At 40.8% G+C, this 21,883-nt stretch overlaps 2 protein-coding genes across 6 annotated transcripts in view; one reads left to right on the forward strand and one right to left on the reverse strand.

Moving 5' to 3' along the window:
• The first annotated feature begins 1,156 nt into the window (after positions 1-1,156).
• TBPL1 (TATA-box binding protein like 1) lies at positions 1,157-15,426 on the forward strand. 5 transcript variants are annotated; one of them, XM_085575225.1, is made up of 8 exons: positions 1,157-1,325; positions 5,588-5,663; positions 6,971-7,157; positions 7,792-7,874; positions 8,775-8,838; positions 10,582-10,685; positions 10,785-10,879; positions 13,738-15,426. In XM_085575225.1, exons 3-8 carry the CDS (start codon positions 7,023-7,025, stop codon positions 13,806-13,808), a joined length of 552 nt encoding a protein of 183 aa, XP_085431351.1. In that variant the 5' UTR covers positions 1,157-1,325; positions 5,588-5,663; positions 6,971-7,022; the 3' UTR covers positions 13,809-15,426. The 5 variants fall into 5 exon arrangements, with proteins under 5 accessions (XP_085431351.1, XP_021396342.1, XP_021396337.1 ...); XM_021540664.3 differs by lacking the exon at positions 1,157-1,325 and adding an exon at positions 1,457-1,471; XM_021540667.3 differs by lacking the exon at positions 5,588-5,663 and having other exon boundaries at positions 1,157-1,471.
• Positions 15,427-19,216: 3,790 nt separating this feature from the next.
• The window catches only part of SLC2A12 (solute carrier family 2 member 12), a 40,135-nt gene continuing 37,468 nt past the window's right edge, over positions 19,217-21,883 (reverse strand). Inside the window, exon 5 of the mRNA XM_021540661.4 lies at positions 19,217-21,061. Within this exon, the coding sequence (XP_021396336.3) occupies positions 20,971-21,061 (91 nt within the window). The 3' untranslated portion in view covers positions 19,217-20,970. The remainder of the gene's footprint in view (positions 21,062-21,883) is intronic.

Below are 21,883 nucleotides of genomic sequence, written 5' to 3' on the forward strand. Positions count from 1 at the left end.
ACACACCAACTCTAAAGAATTCAAAATTTAAATTTCATACTGTTCATTCTATCCTAATTAAAGCTATTTTGCTACCACGTCACATAAGCAGAGTACATAGTTACAGAACCTCAATTTCAGGAAATTTTCAATTCAGTGAATACGCTGAATTCAGTGAATACCCATATAAATATACAATTATATAATTTTCATATAAAGACCGATATTCTTTCTAAATTTGAAGTCCACTTGACATCTGTTTCATTTATCAGTCTGGGTGGTGAGTCCTTAATGGGCCACACTGCAGGCACATTCCTGGGCTCCCATGCAAAGCGCAACAGCTTTCCCAAGAGAAAATGTAAGCGTAGCTGAAAGGTAGTTCATCACAGGCTCTACTGCCTACAGACAGCACAGGTGGAACAGTGCCAGATTTAAAGGACTGTCAGAACCGACAACCAGTGTCATCCAGGCACTCACACTGTGTCCTCATGTCCAGTCCTGTCTGCCCTCTCAGCGTGCACCACGCAGTGACCAGTCCTGCTGCAGTGCAACATGCACGTACGGAGCTGCAATACTGGCAGCTGCTGGCTCCGTCAGACCTCGGCTGACCGCTCGGTTCAGCCAGAGCGTGTGTGGAGCCGCCAGGCAGAAAGCAAAAGGGACTTGGCGCAGCTGCAGCAAGCTGAAGGGGCCAAGGGCAGCACCCACAGAGACTGGCGGGCCAGTGTTCACAGCACCTGAGCCGAACACCGCATCGGCTCCCCGGCGGCTTCGCCGGCAAACGCGCTGCCTCGGGCGGGGTCGAGCTGGAGCCTGTTATCAGTTTTACAACCTTTAGGACACGAGACAATGGCAGAAACCGATGCACAGGCAGCTCTAGCTGAACACGAGGAAGAACTTCTTTATTGTGCGGCTGACCGCGCACTGGAACACTGTCCGAGGAGGTTGTGGAGCCTCCCTCACCGGAGACACTCAAGAACCGGCTGGACACAGTGCTGTGCCGGGTGCTCCGGGCGGCCCTGCGTGAGCAGGGCGGTCGGAGCAGACAACCCGCTGCGCTCCTTTCCGACTCGGCGCGGGCCCGTCCCGGGGCGTTCCGCGGCTCCGGGGGCGGCGGACGACAGCGGAAGCGCTGCAAGCGCGGCCCCTCAGTCCCCTCCTCCTCCCTCCCGCCGCCGCCACTTCCGGCGGCCGCTCTGCCGCGCCGCGTCTATGCCCGCGGCGCTGGGGGATGTTTATTGTCGCGGGGAGTCGGCCCAACACCCGGAACGCCGCCGGGCGACCGGCACCCACTGACCGCCACAGCGCTGCGCCCTGCCCCGCCCCGACCGCCGCCCGCCCGCACGGTAACGGCCGCCGCCCGCCGACGGGCCGCGCTCCTCCTCCTCCTCCTCCTCCCCCTCGCCGCCGTCTCGGCTCCGCGGGCCCGGCCGGAGCCGCCGCCGCTGAGCCCCGCGTCCCGTCCCCTCGCCGCCGCCCCTGCCCGGCCGAGGTGAGGGAGGCGGCGCGGGGCCTGGCCGCGGCCCTGCCGGTGCCTCCCGCCGCGGTGCCGGTCGCGCCCGGGCGGCAGGGCGTGCGCGGCCGGGGCCGCGGGGCAGGCAGAGGGAGGAAGGGGCAGGGCATCCTCCGGGGGAACGGGAGCAGCCCGGCCGGCCCGCGCCCGGCCCCGAGGGCTTTGTGGCGGCCCGTGCCCGCACCGGCCGGCGCTGCCGAGCGGCGGAGCTCGGCGTGGCCAGGCCGCCTCGCTGCCTGCGCTTTGTTTGTGCCGTGCTGGCCGCGCAAGTTTCGGGCTGGGGTTGAGGGGGGAGAAGAAATGGCTGTTGACCAGAGCGTTGTGACGATGGCGCATATAGGGCTTTGGGTGAGATTCCCAGCAGAGGGAATAGGAAGGGTACTCGTGCTTCTCCGCTGGGACGCGCAAATGGTAAAAATGTTTGACTGGGAGGGAGTGAGAGGCTTACCCGTTGCCTTAAAATATTTTGTTGCAGCTAAACATTTTTACTTTTCTTGGGACATTTCATCATGTTGGAATGGCCACCGAACTTGTTGGTTCAGACTTTTGTCGTACTTAGGATGATTTTTCCACGAATTATAAAGACAGAAATGATTCTTCTTAGTGCTTGGCATTCCTGGATGTTCTAAAGGAAAGGTGGCACAAACTTGAGTTCAGCTGCATCTTGCTTTGAATATGAATGGGCCTTTTGATGAGAGAAAGATCTGAGGGAAATGGCGTGCAATTAATTATTTAAAATATGCTTTCTTGTCTTGCTCTATATGCTCTTTGGTTTTATTCTTGCAAATGGATTTATTTATGTTGGATGACCCTACGGAGGTACAGTAGGCTTATCCAAGAGCAGGACTGATGTGCTACTTGCTTATGATATAGCTGGTATTATCATTCAGTGCATGGATCTAATTGAACAAATCCCTGCTTTGACAATGGTTTTGCACATATTTGAAAATTTTCTTCCCCAAAATATAGTCATGACTGCAAATCCTGAAAGGTGAGAATAGTAGCTTCAAGATGGCCTTTTGCTTTAGGCACAGTTTAACTTGCCATTGCAACTGAAAGTAAAAGCATGCACCACCAGCACAATGGCTGGAACTAAGAAAGTTGTTTGGAGCAGAGGATGTTCTGCACAGACAATAGTCACTATGTTGCTCTTGTTTTCAGGGAGTCATTCAGCAGCCACTGTGACCTTACTGTGTCTAAGGATTCAAGCAGATTTCAGAGGTGTGTCACCTCCAGCATTTCATATGGACCTGTTTCCTGAGGGGCTGAACAAAAATCTTTAAAAGTACATCTTCAGTGGAAGGATGTAATCATCTCTCTCCATTCCTGGCAGGCTTTATTTATTCTCCATTCTCATATGGAAACGTCCTGTAGAGGTTCATGTTAACTTCTTCAAAAATGCCTTTCAGGCCTTAGTTTGACAAATGTCCACTGACACAGCAGTGACCGGTATCCTTTCAGCTGGGCTGGTGGAATTGTTTGTGAAGTTGGTCACTCTGTGAACTGCTTTGGAGAAAGGTTAAAAATAACCAGTAAAAGTTGCTTATACTTAGGCTGATGGTGATAAAGGTGTTTATTAAACTGTTCTGACATTAACATAACCATTGTTACATATCCCCCATCTACCTTTATAGCTCTGAGTTTCTTGGATCAAAGGTAGTCAAGAGCTTAAAATAATACTTTGTTTATATACCCCATCCCAAGTGCCTTTCCTTTTTCTTTGATGATGGTGCATGGTTGGTTTGGAACTTTCTGAAGACAGACTGCTGGCTTTTTTTAAGATTGTAAGATTTCCGTGCAGGGTGTTTTGTCTTCACGTGTGTTTATAGAGTATCTAAAATAGTACGTCTGTGATTCTAACAGTGGATATAGAGGTAATGCTTTAAGAACTTGCGTGTTCATTCCTCCCTCTGAAGTATTTCTTATTCTGTGGAGTTTTTCTGGTTTCAGTTAGGCTACATTACAGTGTCAAATATCCTTGCATTAGCTTTTACTGTTGTTTTTATTTTTGTGTTATCATGCTTAATCTATTTACTCTTTTTTCCTTTTTTTTTTTTTTTCTCTTGGGGTAATATTCCAGATACATCCCTGAAATCTATGTTGAAAAGAAAGAACAATGCTCTAAAATTTCCCTGATACAAAATAATTCAAACTTCTACAGAGATGTATTTCAGCTTGTTTCCTCTGCCAGGGTAGATTGTATTAAGCTGGCACAAAACAGTTTGAAATCAACGTTAGCTAGTTTCTTCTGTTGGAGAAAGACAAATGAAGTACATAATCTAAAAGAAATGCTGTACATGTAGGCAAATTATTTTCAAATTTATTATTGAATTATTAAATTAGCATTAGCTGGCTAAACATCATTTTAGAAATGAGATCTAGAGTGCCAAAATTCTACAGTTCAGATGAGACAACTTGAAGGGCAAAATTAATCAACAAAACCTATGCTGAGCTCAATAAAATCAACTTAAGCATTTGCAAATCCAGAACTGGAAAGAACCTGATGTTTGGTTTCTACTCAACCTCTGTTCTGCAAGTGAACTGCATAAGTATGGAATATAAATAGTCTTATAAGTAAGGAGCACTATTTTCCCGATTTTGCATAAAAGATATGGAAATACAGAAATTCAGGTTTTGGGAAATAACAGACAGTGCTACTGTAGTGTGTATGAATAGCAGAGAATACAAGAGACAGCTGGGAAAGAGGAGGATCAGAATGTTCCAGCTGGTCATGCTTGCTGGAGATATGTGTAAATAAGAGCAACATCTTTCTTTCTTAGACATTGTTAGACCTTTTTTGCAAATATGTTAGATTTTTTTTTATGTGATCCATGTATTTTTATTTTTTAAGAAAGTTTAAGTTGCTTTTCTTCTCATGGTTCCTCTGAATTTGAAGTTGTTTAAGGCTTCTGACAGGAAGGTAACATGACATCTTCTCTGTAGATTATTTTTTCCTTTGTTGTAAGTAAGGTGTGAGACATTAAAATTAATGCTTAAGTCAAAGATTGTGATATGTTAATGCTTGCTTACTGCTTGATCACAAGTATCCAAGCCTAGAAACCTTTTGGTTTACCCAATCTTTCCAAACCATACCTTGGAAGAGTTTTAACATTGTATTTATATTTATTTATTTATTTATTTATTTATTCATATTTAATAGAAATGGCTGTGTTCAAAACCACTGACATATTACATACAATTTCAAATTTTAAAAGCCCCTCACTTAGTATCTGTTGTCTTGAGCTTTCAGAGCATGGCCAATTAAAATGGAGACACACCACTGTAATCTCTGTAATTTTTCTTCTCTTAGTATCTATGCAAGTAGGTTGTACTTCTAACCAAGATACATTGTAATAGCTGAAAACATCCTTACTGACAGCTCCACAGCCGCCTTTTTGCCTTAATAATAGATCTTTTCCATTTAAATTGTAATTTTCCTCCCTTTTCAACAACTTTTTCCTTTGTTCTGAATGAGCATGTGACTTTTCTCCCTGGATCTTTTAAAGATAAGCCATGTTTTATGGGGACATTACCATACAATCCTATGGTTGCTTAGGTGTTAGCAGCCTTTCAGTGGTGTTATGCACAACTCTGGTGTTTCAGAATGTAGAGGCTAAGTGTGCCAGAGGATGCATGCTGATAATTGGGAGATGCTGCTGATTAGAGGTATCTTGTTGACAATCTTTCCTGGGTTCCAGTAAGAGTCAGGAGTTGGAGCCAGGGTAGAAAACAAATGTCACTCTGAAGATGCCACGGGTTCCAGCTCCGTTCTGGCCCTGCCTGCATGCCATTCAAAATCTACACATGTGCTATCTTTGGATCTGGTGCCATAAATTACTTTCCCAATCTGTAGTAGTCCATCAAAACCAGATGGGATAAGTAATATCTAACTTTGAGGATTCATGTAATTTTTGTTTCAATAAAAAAGATTTACAAAAGGATCTGGGAGTACTAATTAGTTACTGTTTGTTCTCTTCTTTGCCTGCATTCCCTCCACCCCCACATGTAACCTTTGGTTTTTCTGTTTTCCTCTTGCTGTTTCTTCATCTCTTTTCTGTGTTATCATCCATCTTGCCTTCTCTTATATTGGACAAGCCAACAATTACAGAATAATTCTTTCAGCATGGAACACGCTGCAGAGTAAGCAGTAACCACCACAGTAACTGATGCAGTAAGTTGTGCACATCTGCCATGTAGTTTGTTACTTCTGTGTTGTCAGTGAGTGGTAGTCAAAGATGTACCTTGAGTTCTTCATTACAGACTATGTCATGATGTTTAGGAAGGCATAGTCAGGTGAAAATACTGAGAATAGCATTAATGTTATTATATCTTGAAGATTTATAATATAGAACATAAGGCAAAAACATTGAAAGTGATATAAATAAATCATAGTCTGATAGGTATGTTATTGGTCTTGATGCATAGTGTCCTGCTTCTTCATGGCAATGACCATGTGGAGCATTGCACATATGTGACCGTTTTTCTTTGATTTTGTTTTTTGCTTCCCTTTTTATTTTGGATGAAATATTGCTAAAAGGTTTATGTAAGTCCTTTTCACTGTATACCAATGATCTTGCTCTTGTTCCCCTCTCATTTCTTCACCTGAGATCTATTTGAGATGCCTGCTGTCTTGGCTTTGTGTGGTTACAGAAGAGATGTCGTGTGTTCTTGGGCTGGGATGAGTGGTAGCCCAGCTGCTGGTTTTAGGATTCTCTTTCCCAGCTGAGGTGTGTGTGAGGATGAGCACAGGCAGCCTGGATGCTTCCTGGGTGCCTTAGGTTTGCAATGCATGTGTGCCATCAGATTTACCTGTGCTTTTCCTCAGGAACATTCCATCTCACTCTGCCCGTACAATGCCTGCAGTGCAGATAGTCAGCCCAGGCTGCTGCTGCCACCAGGTCATTTTGTGTAGTTTGGTTTGAACTGTTACTGGGAGAGATAGACCAAGAGTGCTGGATGAAGATGGGAAAGCTGTGGTAGCAGGCTGTCTACAGACTGCAGTTTGTGTGACCAGTGTTAGTTCAAAGTTATTCATAGGCTCATCCATTCCAACACAAATGTCAAACTGTTCAGAATTATCTGCTTCAGCAGTCAGAGAAATGTATTTTCCTGAGGTGTCTAATGACATCCTCAAACAAGCTGAGGAAAGATTATCCACTGGAGCTATGGAAGAAGTTTCACTAATCTTTACAGTGTCTTAATATACTTAGTGAGACTTGTACCATATTTAACTGGCAATTTAAAATACTCATATATATGTATGTATATGCACTTCATTACTGTTAACACAGCTTTGAACAAGTTACGTCCTATTTTCTGGCACAAAGGATGCAGACCTCCCCCTCCCCTCACATTGTTAAATGAGTCAGAGTGTAGTGAATTTCTGCTTCTTGTATCTTTTAAGGGGCAAATGTATACAATGGCATTAAGAGGCAATTTTCGATTTGTATGTTTAATTTTATCATTTTTGCTTCTCAGGATGTGATCTTCGTGGTGAGCTGGTGGGAAAACTGAGTTGTAAATCACCCCAATGGATGCGGACAGTGATGTTGCACTGGACATTTTAATCACAAATGTAGTGTGTGTTTTTAGAACAAGATGTCATTTAAACTTGAGGAAGATTGCATTAGAGGGAGCAAATGTGATATACAAGCGTGATGTTGGGGTAAGAGATTCAGCATACCTCAATTATCTGTTTTTAGAAATGTTCCTTAAGCTAAACATTCTTCAGCCTAATACCTGTGTATGGTGGATAGAGAAAAGCAGAATTTCCTTTCTCTATTTCTCTTGCTGTAGGTATTTATTTACTACTACATTACTTGTACAGAAATGGAAGTGATGAAATGCTGTCTCAGGAGACAGCACTTGGTGAGGTGAATATTGGGTACAAGGTTTGTGATGAGGCCTGTTATACCTCAGGGTCTGTTTTGGCTCCCAAAATTTGATGACTGTTTCAAGAAAATATATCTTGATACGGAGTCAGCAATGTCAAATCACTGTAATAAGAAAAAAAAAAAAATCAGCATGGTGCTTGTAGTCTTCAGCTTTTTATTTAGTGAAAAATACCTTAATTTAATCTATTTTGTGTACACTGAATCATTGGCTATTTCATGGTTATTTTGCTCTTCTCAGGAGCTAGGCTTTTTAATTATTGAAAGAGATGAAGGAGCAGTTCAAGCCTATCAAAACTAAAGGGAGTTTTAGTGTAACTTTAGTTGATTTGGGTAACACGTAATTTTTTTTTCTAGTATGAAATTGACTTACTGCTAATTTCCAATTTTTCTACTTTTCTTTTTTAGAAGGTTTTAATGAAGCTTAGGAAACCTAGGATTACGGCCACAATTTGGTCCTCAGGAAAAGTTATTTGCACAGGAGCCACAAGGTGAGTTCATGAAGATTCTTTCTCTAGCTCTAAATCCTTGTGTATTTTAAAATACTGCATTGTAAATGAAGAAGAGGTGGTACTTGCTGCTGCTTAAATTGGTTCACACTGGATCACATGTAGATCTTTGTCCAGCTATGTATTTGGGAGGAAGTTTTCTATGTGAAGTGTTTGTGTGAGACTTTTGAAATCTTGATCAACATCAGTTTAGCCTTCTTGGGAGAGCAGCAGGGAAAACTGCCTTGTTAAAAAAATCCTAAAGAGATTTGAGAAGCCTTTAAGAATTCTGTGTGTTTAGCTGGAAGTTAAGACTTGGGAAGGGATGACCTTTCCTAAGGATATCTCCTTATTTTTTCACAAAACCCCACCTGAATTTAATCAAGTTTTACAGTGTTGAGGGTCTGGAAAGATGCAAAAGCAGACTCTCAGTTCAGAGACATCTGACACTCACTAAACTCTTAAGAGCTGAATTCCTTTAAGATATGTCTGCATTTCAAAGTAAGGGAAAGGTAAGGCAAAATAGTAAATTTGCATACTTTCTGTGTCTGATCTGTGTTCCAAAATTAAAGAGGATTGTTCCGGATGTTAACTCCAGACTACCCATGATCTTATTTATCTGTTAAGGGTACTTAAAATGATGTATGATTAAAACATGTCTCTCACTTCAGCTTGAGCCAAGTGCCAAGATACTCTGCAAACAGGGCATGAAGGACTCCATTGGAATGTCTATCTAGTTAAAATCTAATACTTAGAGCAGGATGGAGTGAAGGCTGTCCATGAGATCATGGTTGATGTGCTACATTATATAATGGTTCCTTTTTTAGTCTGAGTAGCTATTGTGGTGTGTGTGTGTGTGTGTGCACAATCTAGCTAACACTAGATCCTTTTCTTTCTTTATAGTGAAGAAGAAGCTAAATTTGGTGCCAGACGACTAGCTCGTAGTCTACAGAAACTAGGTTTTCAGGTAACTCTGATGAGAAGGGACTTGCATGACTCAAGCAATGCTGATAGTTCATTTTTTAGAAAGAAACAAAGAAGAGGGAGCATAATGGTTTAGTAGTTAACGTGTTTTCACGCAAATAGCCCTTTTGTGTCCAAATACATTTTCCAGATGCTGGTTAAAGAGAAGCTGTTCTGTTTTGTGGATTTGAGTTTTGCTTGGCAGCTCAGAGCAGTGCTTCTTCACTGGATAATGAGCAGCATAATTTGTTTAAGATATGAACAGATATGTCTTAGAATTTACAATATCTCAAAAAATTTCTTTGGAAAATGTTGTAATGTTCAAATATTGTAATTTGAACATAATTTTCATTAATTTCTAATGGAATAGCGGATACATTTCCATCTGAATAAGGGCAAGTTTAAGCTTCTTAAATAAAAAGGAAGAAAAGTGCTTCTGTGCTGTCATGTTGCACAGCTGGAAATATGCCAATAACAAACTTAGGACAGGGAACTCCCTCTTTTATCTGGTTTTGGGTTAACATTACCAGTCAGAAACACCACTTGCGTTTCATAGTAAGGGTTGAAAAACAGCAACATGAACCACTTAAAATTACACCACTTGGTGCTCTAAAACTTCCTGATAGTCTATTGTGCTGTTTACACACAGGTTCAATTTATGGACAGACAATTAAATAGACACTGTAGCTGTCATTTTCAGAGAAAGACTACTTTTGATTATAGTGCATAAAGGCAGTGGTGACAGCCTGTGCTGGTAATGCTGCATCAGACTGCAGCATAAGTGTGACACTCCTACTGTCACAAATGTGTACTTTGGACCCAGTCCTTTTAAGTTGGAATGGAATGTTAAGTCAATGAGGTGCACAGTACTTCCAGGATGGACACACCAAGTTTTGTCATAAAGTGAGCAGTTTATATTTTGAAGATTAAGTTGATTTAAGGCTAAGTTGCTTCTTTCTAGTTATGTTTCTAGTTATCTTTCTAACTATCTTTCCAATTATCTTTCTAATATCTTTCTAAAAAGTGTAGATTGAAGAAGAGCAGCCATTTAAAGTTTAGGCAACCTCAGAAAATGTGCGAAAGTTTCTCTAGTGACATTGCCAATGCTGTTATGTCAGCAGTGCAGATTCTTTGTATAGCAGTTGTCTGTTGGCTGTTTTGTTGTCATCTATGGTATCTGTGATATAGAATAACTGAAAAGTTATTGAAATCGTTTAAGTTGGATTTCAGAAAGTTACAGAGTTGGAAACCAGTTTGCTACTGGCCACTGGACATTTAAAGCAAAACTGTTGTCACCTTTTTCCTTATTCTTAGCTTTAATACAAATGGTATGTAGCAACAAGGCGTTAAAGAAGTTCACAACAATATTTAAGCCTTTTCTCTGCTTACTTTGATGTTCCATGAGCTCTTAAATTTAGTTTCTTTTCAGTGGGCAGGTGTTTAATACAGCAGTTTGAGTTGTTTCTGTGTCTCATCCTTAAACTGTACTATAACCATACTGCTGTAGTGACCATGATGCAACTCAGTTCAGCAGATACTCCACCACAGATGGATAATATAAATATTCTGAGTCCATTAAGTACTCTTTAAATGCCTATTAGAAAAGCATCAGTCTTAAGATTCTAATTTTGAGTCATCAAAATATTCTAAGTAGTAGCCTTGTCTTCTATTTTTTTTTTTTTTTGCAACCCATGCATCTGACTTGCTGTAAATTTCTAATGTCTTTTTTTCCATCTCTTTTGAAAAGGTAATTTTCACAGATTTTAAAGTTGTGAATGTTTTAGCAGTGTGCAACATGCCCTTTGAGATCAGATTGCCAGAATTTACAAAGAATAACAGACCTCATGCGAGGTATGTAGGATTTTAAAGAATTTTAGTTCTGGAATACTTCTTAAGCTTTTATTTTTCAGTTCTAGATCTCTCTTTTTTACTTTTCATTTTGTTTTCTAGTTATGAACCAGAACTTCATCCTGCCGTGTGTTACAGAATAAAATCTCTCAGAGCTACCTTACAGATTTTTTCCACAGGCAGTATCACAGTTACAGGTATTTTAATGTCAAAAAATAAATATTTAACTTGTTGGGAATAATTAACCTTTAGATCCAGTAGGTTTGGGAAAGCAAGATGTTTAAAACAGTCAAAAGATAATGTTGAAAGGATTTAGCTTCCCTGTGCTAGCACCTAGTTTGTTTTTGAGTGAAAGTGCCAGAAGAGTTGTAGGGAAAGTGTTATTATTGGGCGGTTCAAAAAATTAGTTAGACTGGATGTACACAGTCTGTTTTTTTTTTAATGAAACCAAAAGTAAGATAGCACTTAAGAATGCAGGTAATTATTTTTTATTTAAATATTTCAATTTTCCTCCTTTTTTCTTCCATTTTTAGAGATGTTAACTACACTGCATTTAGCATTAACATCTGTTTCATATATACATATTTCCAAACTTCAGATTTATGGAAACTCATAGGATAGTATAGCTTTTTGTCATAAATGAACCTGACCAATATTTGTAGTTCTACAGACTTGTGCTCTCTTCTATTAAAGCTCAGCTAAGAGAACCACCACTCAATCACAGGCACTAGTGATTTTTCCCATGTAGTCAGAGACATGGTTGTCCTGGGTCTTGGAGAGGCCAGCCATTTTTTTTCTTCTTTCTTCATCATTTTCATTTTTCATTTTGTTTTCTGTTTGCTTGTGAGATGTCCACCACCAGTGTCCATGTACAAGAAGTCAGGTTTTCAGAGAATATATGTTAAAATGCTACAAAACCAAAGAAAATCATTTTGTATCACTTTAGCAACAATTATGTCTTGCAGTTGTTAGAGCTCAGCTACTGGTTCAGAAGCTGGGTAAGGTTTTTTTTATTTTCACATCTTAATTGCTTAACAAATGCCTATGTTTATGCAGAACATTTCCAACAAGATACTGGAAGCAGTGTTTTCTAAAGAAGATAAACTTACATCAGGTTCAGTAATCTAAAAATGAAGAGCTAAAAAATATTTCAGGATTGCAGTATATGTTCAGAACAGTGCAACTGGTTTAGACAAAACTAGTAAACTAGATTTAAAATAAATAAGAAGCCTTAGTATCACTGCAGTAATAAAAAGTTCGCAGCATATCTTGTCAGCCTCCTAACGAGATTCAGCTTCTCTGTAAGATTCTTATTACTTCATTGCTTAGAAAATCACTTCCATATTTTTAGAATTTTCCTTTCAAATAGGAAGGTAAATATGGTAAACATAGAAGTTTTGCATCCTTCTAGTTTAGTTGTAGCAGTGAGTTTGAAAAATTAACTCGGACCTCTATTGATTTTCTAGGCTTCTGCTTTGCGTCTCTTCTAGAGGAAAAAAATGTCCTGAGCATTATGCTTCTTATTCTAAAAATTATTTAAATTACTTTTCAGCCATAGTGCACTCCTTCTCAAGTGTGTTCAGATGAACTTTCTTTTAAAGATTCATGTTTCTGTAGTACTAGTACTTGTAATACCTCTTCCTCAGAGAATTTTGAGATACATAATTAGAAATGTTACAAAAAACCCATGAAGGTGAGTTCTTTCCATGAGACAAGTATAAGAAGATTTTTTTACTTTCGTAAAAGATAATAAAAATCACTAGCATGTAATAGAGAGAACTATTGTTTCTTTGACTCTGGAATGAAAAATGAGGGCAGTTGTGTTGTTTTGTTTTGTTTTTTCCTTCTCTTATATGCCCTAGAATGGTGATCCAGATTTTACATCTCTTCAGCCCTAGAGAGAGTGGCATTTTTTTGCTGGAACTATTTGCCTACTCATATTTTCACTTTTTGAAGGCTTCTCCTTTCCTGAGAACTTTCTTTTCTAATAGCAGCCAAATTTAAGGAGGGTACAGTATCTGCCCAGAAGACGGGTATCTTTCACCAGGCTTGTTGTAGCTGAATGCTTCACTCAACCCGTTGGAAAATACAGGAAGAATCCTATTCTTGTCCATTTGCTTTCTGACTGAGCATGTAAAACAATAATTAGTTAAGTAACTTATGCCTAAGTTATTGTTTTTGGGAGTAATTTTGAACAGTTCTCTATACTTGGAAGAAACTTTTGAAGTCTGAAGTGGAGTTACAAAAACTTTGAGTTCCTACTCATCAGAGCATATGAGAAATTGCTGTTCTCCTTTACCTGCTTCACCAAGCTTCTATCCAGAATTAATATCTTCCACCCTGTTACTGTTCACTTATTTGCAATCTTACTTTATCATTGCGTAAAGTGATCTAGTACCACCAGCAAGCATTGCTAGGTCATTTTTCCTTTTCTTTGCCTGGATGCTCACAGATCATGTTAGATAACCTTCTTCCTGAGATGATCAAACCATTCTCTGACTTGCAGGTTTTGTCCTGAGATCAGTGATGAAGCTATTTGCAAGTCTATAATTTTCAAACCTAAAATAATCTCGCTTGAAATGTACTTCAGTTAAATCCAGCATTATTTAACAGTAGCTTTGTTGGTAGGTTTTTAAAACAAGAGCAGTAAGTGGCTAGGCTTGAAGAAATAAATTCCTAGAAGGTTGACATAAGTAAAAGAACTTATTTTACCTCAGCCACTCAGTCTCTTCTCTGGGCTATTTAAACCAGTAAATTGAAAATCAGCCAAGCTGTTATGAAATTAAATTACAGTATTATTTAATTGTAATCTATCCATTGACAAATGTAGAACATCTTGCAGATTTACAAGAAAAGATTTTCACATGAAAAGTGTTCAGAGAAAAACTCTTAAGTTAGGAGAAATTGGGGAGAACTTGTTATTGTCTGTTGTATGAAGTTGTGATTGTTAATAATATTAAGCTTTTTTTAAAGGTACTGTTGTTTTAATTTCTGATTCCTTGAATTTTCTCTTCCTACTGCCTTCTTTTTTTTCTTTTTTTAAACTGTGTCTCAGGGCCAAACGTAAAGGCTGTTGCCAGTGCTGTGGAACAGATTTATCCATTCGTGTTTGAAAGCAGGAAATAAATTTTTAATTCACCACTTGATGGTTAGGTTCCCTAACCAAGCACCTTCAAAGACTGCTGCACATTGGACTAAAAGCAAAAAGGAAAACTGGACCAACTACAGCAGAGGAATACAGACTCCTACTTGCTCATGGCCACAGTATAGACTCCAGTTCTTTTGGATTTTACTCTTAACAGTGCTGTATTGTAAAAACAGAAGTTTACAAGTTATGAAATTGCTGCTTTTAAAAAGACATTCTATTTATTTTTGCAGTAATTTCTGTGTATTCATAAGCAAAGCTGTCACGATGTGCACTACCTTTAAGACTTTTTTTTTAGCTTGAGCTTGTGTTTTATTTGTGAATAGTCTTTTACATTTTTGTATGCTGAATATTGGGCACCAAAGAAGCTGTAAAAGTTATCTTTTTCACCTGATGAATGTGCACAAATAAAAATTTGGAAAATATTTCTCTTCATACCTGTTCTGTTATATTCCTTCCCTTTTTATATTACAATTAAAATTGTATAGTTGCAAATTAATTTGAAACAATGTAAGAATAGTCTTTTGCTGATACCTTCTGTTTCTGTTTGTAGTATGTGTAAAACTTCGTGCTTGGGCTAGATTGAAATCTATAGTAGTTAACGTATGTTTATCTGACAATGAAATTTGGTTTGTTCCCAGTTCTCTTAACTACATGCCAGACTTCAAGTATTTTCTTGTTGTTACATGAAGAGAAGACATTTCTAAATATAAATGTCTGTAGCAAGTGTTTTTCTGTAGATGAATTGCAGAATGCGCTGAGTTGGAAGGAAGCCATCAGGATCACCGAGTCCAACTCCTGGCCCTGTACATGACACCCCAAGAGTCACACCCTGTGCCTGAGAGCAGTGTCCAAACGCTTCTCGAACTCTGTCAGGCTGGTGCTGTCACCACTTCCCAGGGGAGCCTGTTCCTGTGCCCAACCACCCTCTGGGTGAAAAACTTTTTCCTGATACCAATCCTAAACCTCCTCTGACTCAGCTTCACGCTGTTTCCTCAAGTCCTCTCACTGGTCACGAGAGTGAAGAGATCGGTACCTGCCCTTCTGCTTCCCCTCGTGAGGATGTTGAAGACCACAATGAGGTCTCTCCTCAGTCTCCTCCAAGCTGAACAAACCAAGTGACCTCAGCCCCTCATAAGGCTTCCCCTCCAGACCCTTCACCATCCTTGTGGCCCTACCTTGGACGCTTTCTGATAGCTTAATTACATTATCAACTTACGAAGCTACTGTAGAAAAAACAACTGCCTTGTCCACCTACTCAATGCAAAAGAAAAAAAATTAAATGTGAACTTCAGGAAAATTGTTGTGCTTCAACTGGAGAAGATGTTGTGGTCACTAATCCAGCCCCAGCCTATTGCTGAATGATTAACACAGACCTTTTCTACACTCTTCTTACTGTATGCTGTTTTGATGACAGGAGCTGCCAACAAGCAGTGAAGCTTGATTCTGGCATGTATTATTATTGGTATTAATCTTGGACTTGGAAGCCAGTAGATGTTTCTTTCAGTAAGTGCACATTTGAAGCAGAAGAGAGGTGAATGCTTAAAAGTAACTGCAAATGCTACTTTTAAAAAGATACAATAAATATGTATAAATGCATGTACGTCTTTTTTCCCTATCTCACTGAAGAGAAATGTAATACTGCTCTTGTGTGCTGCAGGTAACATTCAGTCCTAGGGGGTGCTAAAAATAGTAAACTGAGCTGTTACTGTACTAGAAATCACAGCTTCCAAAGAAAGGTGGAAGAACAGCTGGAGGAAGCAAAGGCCTGGCATGACGGATTTCATCTGCCTGAGGGGGTGGCGTGGAACTTGAGGCTGTCCATAGTGACTGTGCAGAAAGTATGTGAAGGAAGGAGTAGTATGGGAAATGCTTCACCAGATCCCTCAGAACAAAACAAAAGAAAACTTTGCTGTAAGTTGTAAGTGGTACGTTCATAAAGGCCTTTTAGAACTCTGTGTAGGTGTCAGAGAATGTTTTGGGTTAGAAGGGACCTTCAAGATCATCTAGTTCCAACCCCCCTGCTGTGGGCAGGGACACCTTCCACTAGAACAGATTGCTCAGAGCTCCATCCAACCTGGCCATTAACACATCCAAGGATGGAGCAGCCACGACTCCAGGCAACCTGTTCCAGTGTTCACTATCTTCACAGTAAAGAATTTCTTCCTTATACCTAATCTAAACTTACCTTCTTTTAGTTTAAAGCTCCTCCTCCTTGTCCTGTCACTACATGCCCTCTCCATGGTTCTTACAGGTTACCTTCAGGTAGTGGCAAGTCACAGGTCTTCTCTTTCTTTGTTTCCAGATAACAATTCCAATTCTCTCAGCCTTTCCTCAAAGGATATGGGTTCCATCCCTCTCATCACCTTGGTGGCCTCCTCTGGACTGATTCCAGCAGGTCCATCCAGAGCTGGATGCAGCACAGCAGGTGGGGTCTCACCGGAGCAGAGGGACAGAATCCCCTCCCTCATCCTGCTGGCCATGTTGCTTTGGATGCAGCCCAGGATAGAATTGGCTCTTTGGGATCCAAGTGCACATTGCTGGGTCATGTCCAGCCTCTCATCCACCAGAACTCCCAAGTCCTTCTGGGCATGGCTGCTCTCGGTCTGTTCATTCCCAGCCTGTGTTGATACAAGGGGTTGCCTGGACCAACATGCAGCATCCTGCACTTGGCCTTGCACATGAGATTTGCATGGGCCCACTTCTTGAGCTTCTAAGAGGGCTTATAACTATGAAATTATGAAGTTGTGTTAAATAGTCAGGGAATTCAATATAGCATGCTATGTGTAGGAAAGCTTGGTACACCTAAGTTTTCCAGTTTGTGTCAAATAATGTGGACCTTGGCACTCGTGACGTAAATAAGGATTTTGTACATAGTCAAAGAGCAATGAACAAACCACCATTAGGGAACACTAGTTATTATTACTACAATTTTAAAAAGGGAAAATCGGAAGGTATTTGAACAATGATCAAAATTGTAATGGGTTTTAGGGACAAAGTGTAGTCCCAAACTGATGAATGAGGATTTGGCCATTACAGCTACAATAGCTGTCATAGATTAGGCTTGCCTCTTCAAATCAAATTACAAAGCTCTTGAGTGCTACCAGTGAATATCTGGAGCTTTTATGAAGCATATGTGTCTCCTAAATTTATCTGTGGAGAAAGAGGAACATTTTGCTTTGTTAGTACTGTCACGTAGTGTGAAATCTGTCTCTTAGAATAAAAATGAAAGCTAATAATGAGCTGCAATGTATTAAAATGGGCACTGGTTCTTTTGAAGTGCTTCCTAGATCCATGCTAGCAGCTTGAAGCCTTTGTAACAATCCATAACAGAGCCAAAAAGCACACTACCAAATTTGCAGGGTAATACTGAAAAGAATAATAGCAAATAAGAAATCCCTTGAAATGTATGCCCACCTGTCCTTCTAGCGCTCTAAGGGAGCCTCAAACTATGAAAACTACATTATAAAACATATGATGGAGGGCATCAGCTGGTGTATGCTTATTCTGAGAGCTATCACTCCTTTTCCTACTGCTCTAAATAGGTAGGTCCCCACCTCAGTTTGGAATAGGACCTGCTGCTGATGCTTTCTCCTGTGTGCACACACAGCTCCCCTTTCCCATCATCACCAGTTAGCATTTTTGCCTTTGCTTTGTTGTGCTGCCTCCACCCAGGTTCTCACTACTAACTCCTGCATGCTCAATAGAAGATCCAGGCCAGTGTGTCCCAGCATGTTGGCTCTCACCTCCAGTGTGGGAAGCAATGCTTTGGATAAACTTACCTGTCAGTCATTCCTTCCTCAGTGACCAAGTTTCCTAGAGCACTGTTCATCTGTCCCTGATTTCTCCAGGTGGATCCCATGCAAAACTCCCTACAGTGCTCGGCTGTAGCACTGGCAGTGCCATAAAAAGTTCATTTCACATTCTTTACAGAGAAGGGTTGATTCTATTTATACACCCCACTAAGGGTAGTAGATTGATAACTCTGACTCATTGCTGGCTTGTGGGTTGTCACAGCTACTGGAACTTTTCCTGCAATTTCTAGCACCATTTTATCATTCTCAGACTTGAAGTTAGTGTTACCAGGGAAATTTGTGCTTTCGTTATCAGAATTGTATGCTGCTTTTTTTCACGTATTTGCAAAGTTTTGAATTCCAACCCAGTCTTTCCCAGCTTAGTGTTGCCTGCATATTTAATAAGCATATTCTGTTCTGTAATCCAGTCCATTGATGAAGGTACTGAATAATTTTAGATCTGGGACAAATTTCTTTTTGGAGTGCTTCAGAGATCCAGGGATGTGATTTGTAAAATGTATCCTTTTTTCTCTTGTATTTTCATAGTTGATGAGATGGTGAGTGCCAGCTCTGTGTCATCAGATATGCAGGCTTTGTTATAAAAGACTGTACAATTATGGCTACATTTACAGGCTATATAAGGCTAAGTCTGTAAGACTACAATTGAGACTGTAGCTATAATAATTTTTAAAATCCTTGACTACAACATCATGACTTGTAGGAGTTATCTGAAGGTCTATCACTGTCTCATCAGTAAAACCAGTATTGAAACTATCCCTTCTTCAGGAATATGGCATTTTTATTTATTTGTTTCTGCACTAAATAGGTGTGCATGGAAAAAAATTAGAAGAGCTTGCAATGAGCCCAAAACTTGTAAACTGGGGAGACAATTTCTATGGTATGTTCTAAGTTAAATTTGTTTCTGTAAGAACATTCAGAAAATTTATTACAGCAGAGGTGTCTGGAAAGCTGCAATGCTGAGAAGGATTTTGCAGAAGCCCCTTTCACTAAATACAATGTAATAGCAATTAAAAGCCAGTACAGACTTGGATTGTATGTGCAAACATCTGCTATCTGGAGGCAGCTATCAGAAAAGAGTACCAGCCAGAGCAAATGGGGACACAAAAGGAAATGCAAATAGTCCACTACCTGGTAAAGTCCAGGATCAGGAAATTGATTAATTTCCTGCCATATAGTCTTAAAATACAGTAACACTGAATATTACTGGATTTAATCCCAGGCACTTGTTAGTATAATAATAATGTTGGCAGCATATTTGGAAGACTACCCAGAGTCACCTTTGTATTTCTGTTTCTGAAGTTGACTCAGTAGAATGCATAATGCTGATAACTGTCTTCCAGCATAAACACGAAGCAAGTGAAGAGATTTTCATAGACATCAGTGCTATAAAATTAAGGCTCTCATCCTGAGGTAGCTAAATGTTTTGTGACTTCAGGCAAATAATGGCCTTGGCTTCAATAGTTTGTTTTCAGGTCTTGAACATGAGCTCACTGTCTTGACTAGACTTGTGCATACAAGTCTGTGATGTCAGTATCTAGAAATGCAACCGTGTGAGAATCTGATTGGAACTGATCTGCTTTGCTCAGAAGTAAAACTTTATTTGTGCCAGTAAGTCACTTTTCCTTTAGTGCAGAACATAGTCAGGTGGTTTTAATGCTATGAGACAGCAAATAAAGTGGGATCACGTGCTTAGTTCACACTAGTATCTGCACTCCAGCTGACTCTGTCAGTCTTCCAGCTGCCTCAAAGAAATGCTGGAAGAAATGCCACTTTGTGGCTACAGAGACAGCCAACATGCTTTTAAAGCATGCTCTGTTTTGGGTTTTTTTTTTCTTTAAACAAGGAACCATTTATTTATCTGCTAATATATATTTATCTACTGATCACTCTAACAACATCTATTAACCCACTAAGAAAAAAATACCAATGTTCTTTTATGGGAGCCATATGAATAACCCTTTGTAGAGACTTGTTGAATACTTTAGGATACACTTGCTAAGCAATAACCAAGAACTGGACATAATTTATGATCTGCAGTGATTACATTTCCTTCTTGAATTCTCTGTGTGCTGCCATGTACCACAATTCTCACTTTCTGAATCCAAAAGTCAGTCTAGTGTGTCCTGTTTATTTTGACATCAACTCTGGTACCTTCAGTTTCCAACTTTCCTGGAAATGAGAGGCCAAAGAAATCCTCTTTTCTCTTCTGTAAGGCCATCATCAGTTTAGATTACTTTATTATAGAATCCATAAGGTTGGAAATGAGCTCAAATATCATTGAGTTCAGTCTTTGACTAAATACCACCATGCCAACTAAACCACAGCACTAAGTGCCACATCCAGTTGATTCTGGAACACTTCTAGAGAGGATGACTCCACCACCTCACTGGGAAGCCCATTCCAGTGCTTAACTGCCCTTTCAGTGAAAAAAATCTTCCAGATACCCAGCCTGGACCTCACCTGGTGCAACTTGAGGCCAGTTCCTCTCAGTCTGTCACTGATTGCCTGGAAGAACAGGCCTACCCCCACCTGGTTAGTTAAGAGAGTTGTAGAGAGTGACACATTTAGTGTCCCACATTAAACAATCTGACAATGCTTTCTGAAGGGTATTCCTGAGGTCACTGAATCCTGGCCCTACTGAGAAAATTTATGTAAAATTCCTCTTACAAGTTGACTGTGCTCTGCGTTATAAATAATTAAGTTCATCTGAACAAGATCCTTTTTCAGATCTTGTTAAGCTGAATCCTAAATTAATTTATAAAAAGTTTATATCCAGTAGTTCTGCACTAATGTCATCTTTTGCATTCCATAGTTGTCCATTTTTTGGACATAGCATTGAACATAGCATTTTTTCCATAGCATTGTTTTCCCTAACTTGCCAACAGTTAACCCTTTTCAGCCCCATTTTTGCTAGCCTAAACAGACCTGTCTTTGGTAGGCTCCTCCTGTTGAGACTCTTTCTTCTTCCTGGCATCCCGATTCTTCTTTGCACTTCTTCCAGACTGAACTGTAGTTGAATATGAATAGGAGATTTGTGTGCAATATTCCAATTTCCATTCACCTCCTGTATGCAAGAGGTGAGTAACCTCAGGGGATCTGAGGGATGTTGGTTTAAAACAGAGTCTAGATTTCCAGTTAGTCATAAACTGTAACATTCTTTAATGTTGGCTGTAAACTGCCGCTAAAAGAAGTACTACCAAGAAATAAAAGAGATAATATCTTGTGTATAATAACGATACCACATGCCCCATAAGAGTGTGAGCATCACAAAGCATCTTCGTTTTGTTTAATCAGTCTCTTGGTGAAGGCTGCTTTGCTTGCCCCGCGTCTAGTAGAGTTGCTCTTTTTCTCTCTCGGCAAGTTCCACCAGTTTCTCTCTGCGCTGGCTCACCCCGCACAAGGGCGTCCTCACGTATTTCCTGCAGAAGCACAAAACCCCGCACACGTTGGCCACTGCAGGCGGCCGGCAGCGCGCTCTCCCTGCGGCACACACTGAGCGCGGGGATCGGGGCCCGGCAGGACGGGAGAGCGCATCCCTCAGAGCCACCCCGGCACCCGGGATGCCCCGGGACGCCCCGGGACGCTCCGGGATGCTCCGGGACGCCCCGGGACGCTCCGGGACGCTCCGGGACGCCCCGGGACGCTCCGGGATGCTCCGGGACGCCCCGGGCTGCCCCGGGATGCTCCGGGACGCCCCGGGATGCTCCGGCGGTGCCGGCGCTCCCCCGCCTGCCGCGCGGGGGCGGCCCCGCCGCACGCTCCGCCCGGCAGGGATGGATCCCTAAGAGGAGGGGAAGGGACAGCCCGAGGGGCACCGGCAGCACAGTGCTTAGTCCGTGCACTAATTGGTCTATAAACAAGCTCCTTCAAGCCTGGCTGCAAATATTCTCCTGTAATCTAAAAAATACAAATACAGGATGATAGTAAGATGTTCACATAATAATTACTTTAACTGCCAAAATAAAGTATCTAGACGTGTAGGTTACTTTATTATTTTTTTTTATTTTGGAGGTCAAAAAAGGCCTCTAAAGTAATCAAGTCCAGCTCTTAACTGAACACTGCTATCTTCACCATGATACCATGTCCCCAAGTACCAGATCTAGATAATTTTTTAACGTCTCCAGTGGTGATGATTCCACCACTTCCCAGGGAAGCCTCTTCCAACACCTTACCACCCCTTCAGTAAAGAATTCTTTCCTAATATCCAATCTAATCCTCCCCTGATGCAATTTGAGACCTTC

Source organism: Lonchura striata, chromosome 3, assembly GCF_050655825.1.
Source record: "Lonchura striata isolate lonStrDom1 chromosome 3, ASM5065582v1, whole genome shotgun sequence".
Taxonomy (NCBI): domain Eukaryota; kingdom Metazoa; phylum Chordata; class Aves; order Passeriformes; family Estrildidae; genus Lonchura; species Lonchura striata.